Here is a 12,567-nt window from a genome sequence, read left to right as displayed (position 1 = left end):
ATACCCACTCCTGATAGCGGCCCATTCTTTCACAAATGTTTGTAGAAACAGTCTCCATACCTACTGTAAGTGCTTGATTTTATACACCTGTGGCCAGACCAAGTGACACCTGATTCTGATCATGAGGATGGTTGGCCAAATACTTTTGGCAATATAGTGTATGTTACATACCCAATTATTCCCAAAATGAAAGAAATACAATTTAAAATTATTAATAGAATATACCCTTTTAAAGGATTTTTTTTTAAACTAAAATTTAACATGGAGGTTGACGGCTGTTCTATCTGTGGAGCTGTAGAGGATGTCAATCGTCTTGTTTGTGGAATGTGATACTGTATCTGTTTTGGGAGAAAATCAGAGATTGGCTGAGAGACAAGGGTGTGGAGATGTCCCCATTCACAATAGAAGAGATGACATTTGGAATATTTATAAATGATGGTAACATAGAAATGTTTGTCAACATTATTTTGTTGCAAAAAATTGTTATACATGTTGATTTCTAAAAGTAAAACCTGCAATTTTTAATTGGCTTAATGGTTTCACATTATCAATTAAATCTTGGAAAATGGTTAAAAGTACAAAAGCCCTTAAATTGATACCGTTATTGGAGAAATTCTAAGTGATTTAGATTAGACTTGTTTTGTCTTTTTGAATTTTGTGTCTTATCCTATTTTTTTATATTCTATTTGTATTTGCTTTCCTTTACGTGTTTTGTGAAATACAGTATTCGTTCAACCTGATTGGTGTTTGAAATTGTTGAGATTTGTTAAAAGTGCCCTGCTTTTTGTGTACATTGTTCAATAAAAAAAAAAAAAGGAGTCAACCGCTGGCCCAACTAGCCAATCCGAATCGCGACGAAGAGGCACGTGATCCCGGAAGAAACGTAATGCGGAAACTTTAAAGTACAAACAATTACATCCGGCTTACATGGCGCGTTGCACACTGTCAACGTGAATTTAATTATGTTGCAGTTTATCGTTGATATTGGTCTAAAGACACGGTTTGTTTTTTAAACGCAATGTTTGGTCTGAAACGAAGCAAACGTATCGCCAACAGCTCGGTGTTCTCGCTTAAAATGGTAAGTAACGGCTGACGTGACTATTTTTAGACGCCTAGCTTGTGTGCTAACCTACAAAACAACATGTCAGCACTTATCGTAGTATGTCGATAGCATTGACAGCTAAGAACAAATTACTCAAGAAACTAAATGTGCTAAATTGACATAAAGCAACACAGTGTTTGCAGGTGTATAAAATTCCATGGCTTTCCACACCGACGCGAACTCTTCTGGAATTGTACCCCCCGAATCCCTCCAAGATCGAGGTAAGGAATATAAAACCGTGTTACTTTACAAGTGTCATTTCCGTACATGTATGTTGAAGGTATTGCGTGTCACTGGCTATTTCAATATGTGCATTTACACGACACGCATTTTTTAAGTGAATTATGGTGAACTATATTTATATAGCGCTTTTCTCTAGTGACTCAAAGCGCTTTTACATTTAAACTAGAGATGTCCGATAATGGCTTTTTTGCCGATATCCGATATTGTCCAACTCTTAATTACCGATTCCGATATCAACCGATACAGATATATACAGTCGTGGAATTAACACATTAGTATGCCTAATTTTGTTGTGATGCCCCGCTGGATGCATTAAACAATGTAACAAGGTTTTCCAAAATAAATCAACTCAAGTTATGGAAAATGCCAACATGGCACTGCCATATTTATTATTTTAAGTCACAAAGTGCATTCTTTTTTTTTAACATGCCTCAAAACAGCAGCTTGGAATTTAGGACATGCTCTCCCTGAGATAGCATGGGGGAGGGGTAGAGGTAGCGGGGGGTGTATATTGTAGCGTCCCGGAAGAGTTAGTGCTGCAAGGGGTTCTGGGTATTTGTTCTGTTGTGTTACGGTGCGGATGTTCTACCGAAATGTGTTTTGTCATTCTTGTTTGGTGTGGGTTCACAGTGTGGCGCCTATTTGTAACAGTGTTAAAGTTGTTTTTACGGCCACCCTCAGTGTGACCTGTATGGCTAGTGACCAAGAATGCCTTGCATTCACTTGTGTGTGTGAAAAGCCGAAGGTATTATGTGATTGGGCCGGCACGCAAAGGCAGAGCCTTTAAGGTTTATTGGCGCTCTGTACTTCTCCCTACGTCCGTGTACCACTCCGTACAGCAGCGTTTTAAAAACTCATAAATTTTACTTTTTGAAACCGATACCGATCATTTCCAATATTACATTTTAAAGCATTTATCGGCCGATAATGTCGGCAGCCCGATATTATCGGACATCTCTAATTTGAACCAGTGTGGGTGGCACTGGGAGCAGGTGGGTAAAGTGTAGGGCTGCAACTAACAACTAATTTGGTAATTGATTAATCTGTCGATTGTTACTTCGATTAATCGATTAATAATCGGATAAAAGAGACAAACTACTTTTCTATCCTTTCCCGTATTTTGTTGGGGGAAAAAACAGCATACTGGCACCATACTTATTTTGATTATTGTTTCTCAGCTGTTTGTAAATGCTGCAGTTTATAAATATCCATCCAGCCATTTTCTACCGCTTATTCCCTTCGGGGTTGCGGGGGGCGCTGGAGCCTATCTCAGCTACAATCGGGCGGAAGGCGGGGTAAATAAAGGTTTATAAAAATTAAAAAAAGTAGCCTCTGCGCATGCACATAGCATAGATCCAACGAATCGATGACTAAATTAATTGCCAACTATTTTTATAATCGATTTAATCGATTAGTTGTTGCAGCCCTAGTAAAGTGTCTTGCCCAAGGACACAACGACAGTGACTAGGATGGCGGAAGCAAGGATCGAACCTGGAACCGTCAAGTTTCTGGCACGGCCACTCTACCAACCGAGCTCTCCCAACCCAAAGTGCATAAATACGCGCAGTACCCGGTTGTTGAGTGGTTGCATTTCACTAATAAAAGTAGAGAAGAGAAAGCTGATGATTATTGCGATCGTCTTTTCCGGTGACAGTAATGGATTTGGAACAACACTATGCTGTCAAAATCCACTTTCTCAGAAATAGCTCTGTAAAAACCTAATTGACATTTTTCTCTCCAAAATTGGGATTGCAATTTGATTTGCCATTTTTATATTTTATACAGGTAAATGTATAAAACTGCAAAAATAACGGGTGAAGGAAGACGTTAGTTTTAGATTGTCAGTCAACATATTCTCGTCTCAATGTGCAACACACTTTAGAACAATATGCAACAATTTACCTTAAGAATATTTGGCTTTTAGCACACAGATTCAGAGCTTTTGTCTACATCATGCTCTTAAACTGAAGAAGCAATCGATGAAAACCATACAGTGTTTATAATGTAATCCATCTATCCATTTTCTACCGCTTCTCCCTTTTGGGGTCGCGGGGGGTCCTGGAGTCTATCTCAGCTGCATTCCTGCATTCGGGCGCACAAGTCGCCACCTCATCGCAGGGCCAACACAAATAGACAACATACACAATAATGCAAGTAACCATTTAAAAGGAAATTCACCAATTTTTTATTACTGTAGAATAATTAACTATTGTACTGTAATTGGAAGGTAAATAACTTAGTAATCCTAAATAAAAATCAAACAAAAAACTTTACTTAAAACTTAAATATTGAAAATCCATAAGTTCCTTTTTTTTGCCCAGTTGGAAAAAACTAAGTCAGATGTTATCTTTTTTTGTTTTTGTTGCTATCACGTGATCACGGCATTCTTGTGAGTTCGTCCATGTTGATGGGCTCACATCATACGATTTGAAGCTGAAATGTCCCACAGCGGGACATCTCTAGTTTTGTCATCGCATTTTTTTCCTGCTAATTTTTGTTACTTTGCTGAACTTCTCAGTTGCGAGGCTCTCTGCTTCCTACGTGTGTAAATCTGGCACTCTTGATCTCTGCACGCCAAGCCAATGATTGTGAAAGAGTAACAAGAGGGCTTGCTGTGTTCAGTTTATTCTACTGCTAAATAAATGTGCTCATGTGCTGAGAGAAATGCGCAGAGTGAGATGTCTTTCTCCCTATTTGAAGCGAGAGACGAATAAACGCGAGGCTCATCGATTTTGATTGGTGAACACGTCTGTCACTCATATGCTGGTAACGGCGGAGAAAAAATGTGGTTGCATTATCGCACTAATGAAAACCTCCATGTCAATTGGATGTCGATAAATCGTGCAGTCCTACTCAGAAAAAAGTACACTGTGTAGTGTATAGTATTGGTCTACATATTGAAGTGTCTCTCTTTGCTCTTGCATCTCTTAAAGTAAACCTTCCAAAATGAAATATGTTATTCACTTCAGGTTATCTCTGAGTTGAGTAAGAGCTCGGTGCTGATGAGGGAGCGTCGTCGAGTGGAGAAAAAGCTTCATGCCATGCGGCAAGAAGGCCCCGGCAGTTTACATGTGAGTCAACCGTCTTAAGTAATGTGACCTAAAAATATGGAAACGTAGTTTGAACTTAATAGTTTGTTTCCTTAGGTTATTGCAGACTACGACATGACGCTGACCAGATTCGCCCACAATGGAAAGAGAGTCCCCACCACTCACAGTAAGGAAGAGAACTGTTGGCTGTCTTAGGCCATTTCCACACGAACACGGACACTTAATAAACGCGTACTTATGTCTGCATGTTGGCCTCTTATTCACACGCAAATTTTTGCAAACGCTGGCCAAGGTGAAGATTTCCAAAACTTTCCGCTCAGCTTATGCATGTACACGGCTTAAACAGAGACTTGTGCTCCTCTGACGTCACGGTCGTGCGCTGTCATTTCCTAAGATCAACAACACTGCTTTGCTAGCTTTAAGCACACTGTAAGAGGACTTACTGTATGTTTAAAGCTCAATATGATGCTGTTTTCACTCAACATTGATAAAAAAAAGTCCCATCACTATGGGCTTTGCGACACTCTGCTGTTTTGGAAACGATTGCTGTCGAACCTCCAGTTGATGGGAGAACTTTGACGAGCAGGACTTTTTGCTTTGTATCATAAGAAAGGACACAAAGCAAAAAAACATTATCTCATGTGTTTAATCCTTTTATTACCAACAGAGCATGAACCGACAACTTACGTGTGTTGGTTCCATTTGTGTAGATGGAGCCAGGCACGGCCGTGCGCGCACACATGACGCGCTCGAGCAACTAAAAAAAAGCATGATAAAGCTTCCTTCTAGTTAAAGACAATATCCAATTACCGGGTGCAATTTATGTGTGTGAAATTAACACATTACCGTAAAATACCAAATAATAAAATGTATCTCATTCACGTAAGAGACTAGTTGTATATCAGCAATCATCACACACACACGTCAACCAATAAAAATTTGGCGGGAGCGGGTCATGGAAGAAGTGCATTGTGAAAAAAAAGATGCTACCTGCTTCTACTTCCGTACCTATGAAAATTGATCATTTCAACATTGGCGGTAACTTATAAAAACTGACAAGGGCTGAACAAAAATGGCACCGAAAAGGAAATCTTATACTGCAGGTCACAAGCTGGAAGTAGTCAAATATGCAGCAGAAAACGGCAATCGAGCAGCAGAAAGAAAGTTTGAAGTAAGCGAGAAACTTGTAAGGGACTGGCGAAAAATTTCCCCCAAAAATGCGACTTAGTGCAGTGGTTCTCAACCTTATTTCAGTGATGTACCCCCTGTGAACATTTTTTTAATTCAAGTACCCCTTAATCAGAGCAAAGCATTTTTGGTTGAAAAAAGAGATAAAGAAGTAAAATACAGCACTATGTCATCAGTTTCTGATTTATTAAATTGTATAACAGTGCAAAAATATTGCTCATTTGTAGTGGTCTTTCTTGAACTATTTGGAAAAAAAGATATAAAAATAACTAAAAACTTGTTGAAAAATAAACAAGTGATTCAAATATAAATAAAGATTTCTACACATAGAAGTAATCATCAACTTATAGTGCCCTCTTTGGGGATTGTAATAGAGATCCATCTGGATTCATGAACTTAATTCTAAACATTTCTTCACAAAAAAAAATCTTTAACATCAATATTTATGGAACATGTCCACAAAAAAATCTAGCTGTCAACACTTAATATTGCATTGTTGCATTTCTTTTCACAGTTCTTTTTGAGAGACATTTTAGTGAGAAACCTGAGCTTGTGCTTCACTGAGTTTATGAACTTTCATTCATATTTTGTTGAAGTATTATTCAATAAATATATTCATAAAGGATTTTTGAATTGTTGCTATTTTTAGAATATTTAAAAAAAAATCTCACGTACCCCTTGGCATACCTTCAAGTACCCCCAGGGGTACTGCTCTAGTGCAGGGGTCGGGAACCTTTTTGGCTGAGAGAGCCATGAAAGACAAATATTTTAAAATGTATTTCCATGAGAGCCATATAGTATTTTTTTTAACACTGAATACAACTAAATGTGTGCATTTTTAAGTAAGACCAACATTTTTAGAGTATAATAAGTCTCTTATTCTTTTTAATAACATTGTTATTCTGAAGTTAACCAATAATAAATAAAATACTTCTTACCATTAATGAACAGGTGCGGAAGAAAAGGGATTGATGGATTAAAATGCATGAGAATGTTTTATATTCTGAACGTTATTTTTAACACTGATTACCAGCGGAATTATTCATTACTTATCGTGTTAAGCAATGTCAGCTAAGATTTATTTATCTGAGAGCCAGATGCAGACATCAAAAGAGCCACATCTGGCTCTAGAGCCATAGGTTCCCTATCCCTGCTCTAGTGCGACTTATATATATGTTTTTTTTCCTTCTTTATTATGCGTTTTCGACCGGTGCGATTTATACTCCAGAGCGATTTATAATCTGAAAAATACGGTAATTGTCCATGTACCACTATATTGATGATTTTTTTTGTGCTATAATTCCACGGGGCACACCCACGTCCGTGTGCTCTAGGCACCTGTTAACATTCGAGAGGTTTTCTTGGCTCCTTGTTAGGGTGCGCAAATTTTATAAATAATGTACGCTTCACTGCACATGCAATATATCACCGTGTTGCTGACTTGTGTTATAATGCAACAAGTCCTGGGTTTCAGCAGCACTTAAAAGAAAGATGCATAATGATCCCTAGTCTCTGTGAAAGCGCAGGCTTGCTTTAAGGTTAATGTACATGTCATTGTATGTCTAGTGAATCAAACATTGCAATCACAAAGGTGTGATACCACCAAGTCAGCTTTCACTGCTTTTCCAGGCTTCTGACTGGACAGAATGTGCATGACAGTAGGTGTATGCATTTTGTTGTAGACATAGACAGTTCTGAAACTACACTCGTGTAGATGGACATTGTTTTAACCCTGCATATGCCTTTTTGAAACTATTCGTGTTTGTGTAGACATGGCCTTCACATAAATTGGACAAAGCGCACCCGCATTTGCCTTCATGAGTTTACTGTATTATTTTCTTCTGTAGACATCCTGGACAGCCGGCTGTTGGTTAATAAAGAATGTGGCAAAAAGGTAAACGGGCCAAATTCTGTTAGATTAACATTACCTAAAAATGTATTCTATGAAAAAATATTAAATTATATTGTACATTGTATTAACCTTAAAACATTGATTAATAACTACAACCATTTTTATATTAAAAATATTGTCTTTAGCTAAAATAAAAAATGCTCTAAAACATAATTTTTAAGAATACCTTAATGTTTTTTCCCCCCGGTATTTTGCTTAGCATTGGAAACTAATTTAAATCTTGGATGTTAAAAAAAATACAATACTTCATTAAACTTTGTAATACAAATATAATTATTATATATATTTTTTTGTATTTTATTTCTCAATACGTAGACATAATTTTTATTTTTTTGGCTCAGCATGAAAAAACTAAAACAAAAAAATAGTACAGTCTCTCAGTTTGGAACAAATGAATAATACAAGATGAGAGCATTTAAAAAAAAAAAAAATGTATTCTTAATATTTTGACACACATTTAAAAAATGGTATTAATGTTGACATTCTTGCCTAATCCAGATGAGGGAGCTGTTGAGCACTTATTATCCAATAGAGATTGATGCCAGCCTGACTGTTGAGGAGAAGCTGCCCTTCATGTTGGAGTGGTAGGTGGCAAATCCCTCACAAGAGAAAAGTGCTATTTGTATAATATTAATGTGGTATTGGAATGTTCATTGTCTTTATGAAGGTGGACGAAGGTTCACCAGCTGCTGGTTGAGCAGAAGATCAGGAAGGATCTTCTCGCTCAAGCTGTCAGGGAGTCTTCTTCAATGCTGAGGTAAGAATAACATCGGACCAATAAGACCACCTTTCATGTTTTCAATTCCCTGCATGTTTCTCATTTTCTAGTCATGATGTCTAACATGTCTTCAGGGACGGCTACAAAGTCTTCTTTGACTGTCTGGCTGATGAGAACATTCCTCTGCTGATCTTCTCTGGCGGTGTTGGAGATGTCCTGGAGGAGATGATCCGCCAGCACCGCGTCTTCCATCCAAACATCCACGTCATTTCCAACTACATGGACTTTGACAACTCTGTGAGTTGTAGCACCAGAAATACAACATTGAGCATCAGCTATTAATCCAATACAACAATCCACATAAAAAAAGCTGCATATTTTGGTACAGTTCAGTTGGTTCATTTATTAAGCTAAAACAACCCTAGTTCATCAAAGTGCTGTACAGACAAAGCACATTAGAAAAGAGTGCAAAACTGTGTCAAAGGAACATTTTAACACAGCAGGATGAAACAAAAATACTAGAAAAGCAATTGTAACTTGAAATAACTGCGAACAAGATATCACATGGAAATAATTAAATATTATTAATTAAATAAAATATATAAAAATGTTACTACGTTCAGAGTGACAAAATATTAGAAACAGCACTCGATATAAAAGTCTGTCCTACTCTACAACTACCATGATCAATTAATTTAATCAACAGCCCCCATAATTCAAATGCATTCTCTTATTATTGTTTGTTGTGTTGTAATGATTACAAGCAGGCATAGTGAAAATTGCCAGCTAGAATCTCTGAGACACTCACAGAATGCATCTGTGCTAGCGCGTGGCCCTCTTGGTCATTGACGGTAAAGTCACTCAGGTGGTAGCCTCGTTAAGCGTTAAAGGGGAACATTATCACAATTTCAGAATGGTTAAAACCATTAAAAATCAGTTCTCAGTGGCTTATTATATTTTTCGAAGTTTTTTTCAAAATTTTACCCATCACGCAATATCCCTAAAAAAAGCTTCAAAGTGCCTGATTTTAACCATCGTTATAAACACCCGTCCATTTTCCTGTGACGTCACATAGTGAAGCCAACACAAACAAACATGGCGGAAAGAACAGCAAGCTATAGCAACATTAGCTCGGATTCAGACTCGGATTTCAGCGGCTTAAGCAATTCAACAGATTACGAATGTATTGAAACGGATGGTTGTAGTGTGGAGGCAGGTAGCGAAAACGAAATTGAAGAAGAAACTGAAGCTATTGAGCCATATCGGTTTGAACCGAATGCAAGCGAAACCGACGAAAACGACACGACAGCCAGCGACACGGGAGAAAGCGAGGACGAATTCGGCAAGAGCCTTCTAACCAACGATTGGTATGTGTTTGTTTGGCATTAAAGGAAACTAACAACTATGAACTAGGTTTACAGCATATGAAATACATTTGGCAACAACATGCACTTTGAGAGTGCAGACAGCCCAATTTTCATCAATTAATATATTCTGTAGACATACCCTCATCCGCGCTCTTTTCCTGAATGCTGATCTGTCCAGTTTTGGAGTTGATGTCAGCAGTCCAGGGAAGCTAGGGTCGATAGCTCGCTCGTCTGCGGGAACAAACTGCCGCCATTGCTTGCCGTGCTACCGAGGTCCTTTGTCCCTGAATTGCTCACACACTCCGGCAGATTCAATGGGGGTCTGGCGGCAGATTTCTTTGACTTTATCGTTGGAAATGCATCTGCTTTGAGTGTCGCAGGATATCCACACATTCTTGCCATCTCTGTCGTAGCATAGCTTTCGTCGGTAAAGTGTGCGGAACAAACGTCCAATTTCTTGCCACTTTCGCATCTTTAGGCCACTGGTGCAACTTGAATCCGTCCCTGTTCGTGTTGTTACACCCTCCGACAACACACCGACGAGGCATGATGTCTCCAAGGTACGGAAAACAGTCGAAAAAACGGAAAATAACAGAGCTAATTTGACTCGGTGTTTGAGAAAATGTCGGATTGCTTCCCGATGTGACGTCATCGCTCCGAGAGCGAATATTAGAAAGGCGTTTAATTCGCCAAAATTCACCCATTTAGAGTTCGGAAATCGGTTAAAAAAATATATGGTCTTTTTTCTGCAACATCAAGGTATATATTGACGCTTACATAGGTCTGGTGATAATGTTCCCCTTTAACTTTGCTTGTTTGACTCAAGACTAAGTTCTAATTCTGTGACAGAAATCAGTGGTGGACTTGTTTATTCGCTCAAGTGTGTTGCTAATTTGCTAGCTGGCTTACAAAGCTAGTGAATTGCGCCTCAGTGCGGAAGAGTCAAACCTGGTCTTGGTGAAGTACTTGGCACTTTATTGTAAAATTAAAAGCTGTAATGTGTTTTTAATATCGAAGTTAGCATATCGGCGGTCATCGTGCTTAATAGTATGCAATTATAAGGGTAGCCTAAAACATCTGGGCTTTATATTAAAAATCATTATTGAAGATGAGTGTTTTAAGTTACGTTGTCCATTAGGGTGTTCTGCGAGCATTCAAAGGTCCGCTGATTCACACCTTCAACAAGAGTCAAGGTGCGCAGTCGCACGCCGCCCGCTTCCCAGAACTCCACGCCCACCCCAACGTGCTGCTGCTGGGAGACTCCCTGGGGGACCTCAACATGGCGGCAGGGGTGCCCGCGCCTCGCAACATCCTCACTTTAGGCTTCCTCAATGACCAGGTGAGACCACAATGCCCCCCAATTAGCATGTACATGTACACTTACTAAGATGTTTGTTTCCTTCAGGTGGACGAGAGGAGGGAGTCCTACATGAACTCTTTTGACATCGTGCTGGTGAAGGATGAGACGATGGACATCCCCAACTCCATCCTCAGGTTTTTGACGTCATCTGGAGCCAACAAGTAAGACTGACAGGACTATTTTTATTTTTATCACTTTTCACATGGAATACCTCCCTCTGACCTCAGTATTCATTAAGACTCTGCTAACTCAACATAAAACATTTTAGCTTAGGACTGATACCAGAACATTCTCAGAGAACTCTTAGCAAGGAATGGATAGAAACTTCTACAGTGTCTTGATGAGGAATTGTGGTTGACCCCTTTGCTAGGTATTAATCATCATTTCAAAAGCTGTGATTGGTTGATCTAAAAGCTAGATAAAAACATATACTTATGGTGATAATGGACCCTCAAATCGAGAAACTTAATCAGACTTAAACTTAATCAAAGACTGTGTAATTGTAAATATTATTTCACATAAAAGAAAATATCTATTAAATTAATTGTAAGCTATACTTTACAATTATTCTACAAATGCATGAAAACTTAGGCCCTTTTGCTAGTTATCCTTATTAGCTCAAAAATAATTGCCATGCTGGTATTTTTTGCACTTTCAACATTTCAACCCAATTTGGTATTTAGGAGGGTAAATGGCTCAGCTCTCATCAATGTCTGATTGCTGACCGGCCTGTAAGAAGCAGTGTTAATTGGCTTTCATTTATGGTGGTGTTGCATTGTGGCGATGGGTTGGACAAGTAAGTGTATCTCCATTTTTTACTTTGCTTTGGGAACTCATAAGTCAGTGTTTTTCAACCTTTTTTGAGCCAAGTCGCATTTTTTTCACAGAAAAAATCCAGAGGCACACCCCCAGCAGAAAATGTCACAAAATGAAACTCAATAGTCTATATTGACAAGAGAAAGTTGTTCTCATTAAATACCTGACACAATTGTTCGATATGAATTTCAAATCATAAAGAACCATCCATGCATCACTAATTCTCTTGTCTCAAAGTAGGCCTACAAAGCAATTAGCTACCTGCTGCCACCTACTGATATGGAAGAGTATTTCATGGTTACTATGCCGATCTCTAGACAGCACAGACACTCAACAAAGGCACATATGTGGATTATAATTATCCATCCATTTTCTACCTCTTGTTTCAAGCTAAGACTCCATTAAAATGTTTAGAATCACTTTACTACAAATGTGTTCTTGCTGAGACTGTTCAGATTAAAAGTGTACACATTGTGTTATTTTTTTCGTGATTTTAGACTCCTTTATACATTGTCTATAAATATTAACGTATGGATTGTTGTATTGTATTGTTGTACAAGGATGATCTGGTGCTCAACAACTTACCATGCTTGTGTAGAAGTTCTATATTGTTGCAAACGTTAGTAATTCTCAGTTACTGCTTTGAAAGACATGTTTTTGAGCCTAAAAATGTAAAAGTTGAACTTTACCATACACTTTATTAGGTACAACTGCATGGTCCAGTATAAACAAAAATGTATTACCGTATATGTCTTAACCAGATATTGTATAAGTGTCTCTTATAAAATGACTAGTTAATTGATATTACATT

The 12,567-nt window shown here is 38.2% G+C and overlaps 1 protein-coding gene across 2 annotated transcripts; it reads left to right on the top strand.

Moving 5' to 3' along the window:
* Positions 1-93: 93 nt before the first annotated feature.
* On the top strand, positions 94-11,174 carry LOC133610427 (7-methylguanosine phosphate-specific 5'-nucleotidase-like). Of its 2 annotated transcripts, none has more exons than XM_061966677.2 (10): positions 94-1,078; positions 1,246-1,323; positions 4,315-4,416; positions 4,492-4,561; positions 7,431-7,477; positions 7,994-8,079; positions 8,163-8,252; positions 8,348-8,510; positions 10,719-10,919; positions 10,986-11,174. In XM_061966677.2, the coding sequence occupies exons 1-10, from the start codon at positions 1,019-1,021 to the stop codon at positions 11,103-11,105; spliced, it is 1,017 nt and encodes a 338-aa protein (XP_061822661.1). In that variant the 5' UTR covers positions 94-1,018; the 3' UTR covers positions 11,106-11,174. The 2 variants fall into 2 exon arrangements, with proteins under 2 accessions (XP_061822661.1, XP_061822660.1); XM_061966676.2 differs by having other exon boundaries at positions 1,237-1,323.
* Positions 11,175-12,567: the final 1,393 nt, after the last annotated feature.

Source organism: Nerophis lumbriciformis, linkage group LG11 (assembly GCF_033978685.3).
Source record: "Nerophis lumbriciformis linkage group LG11, RoL_Nlum_v2.1, whole genome shotgun sequence".
NCBI classification, from domain to species: Eukaryota; Metazoa; Chordata; class Actinopteri; order Syngnathiformes; family Syngnathidae; genus Nerophis; species Nerophis lumbriciformis.
The sequence above is the reverse complement of the archived record's forward strand: the minus strand, read 5'-3'. Positions and strand labels throughout refer to the sequence as shown.

Excerpts from the sequence above, each read along its gene's own strand:
- LOC133610427 (XM_061966676.2), top strand. The coding sequence starts at position 1,019 with ATGTTTGGTCTGAAACGAAGCAAACGTATCGCCAACAGCTCGGTGTTC. Across the intron at positions 8,080-8,162 it reads CTGCCCTTCATGTTGGAGTG|GTGGACGAAGGTTCACCAGC; the intron begins GTAGGTGGCAAA and ends GTCTTTATGAAG. Across the intron at positions 8,253-8,347 it reads GAGTCTTCTTCAATGCTGAG|GGACGGCTACAAAGTCTTCT; the intron begins GTAAGAATAACA and ends ACATGTCTTCAG.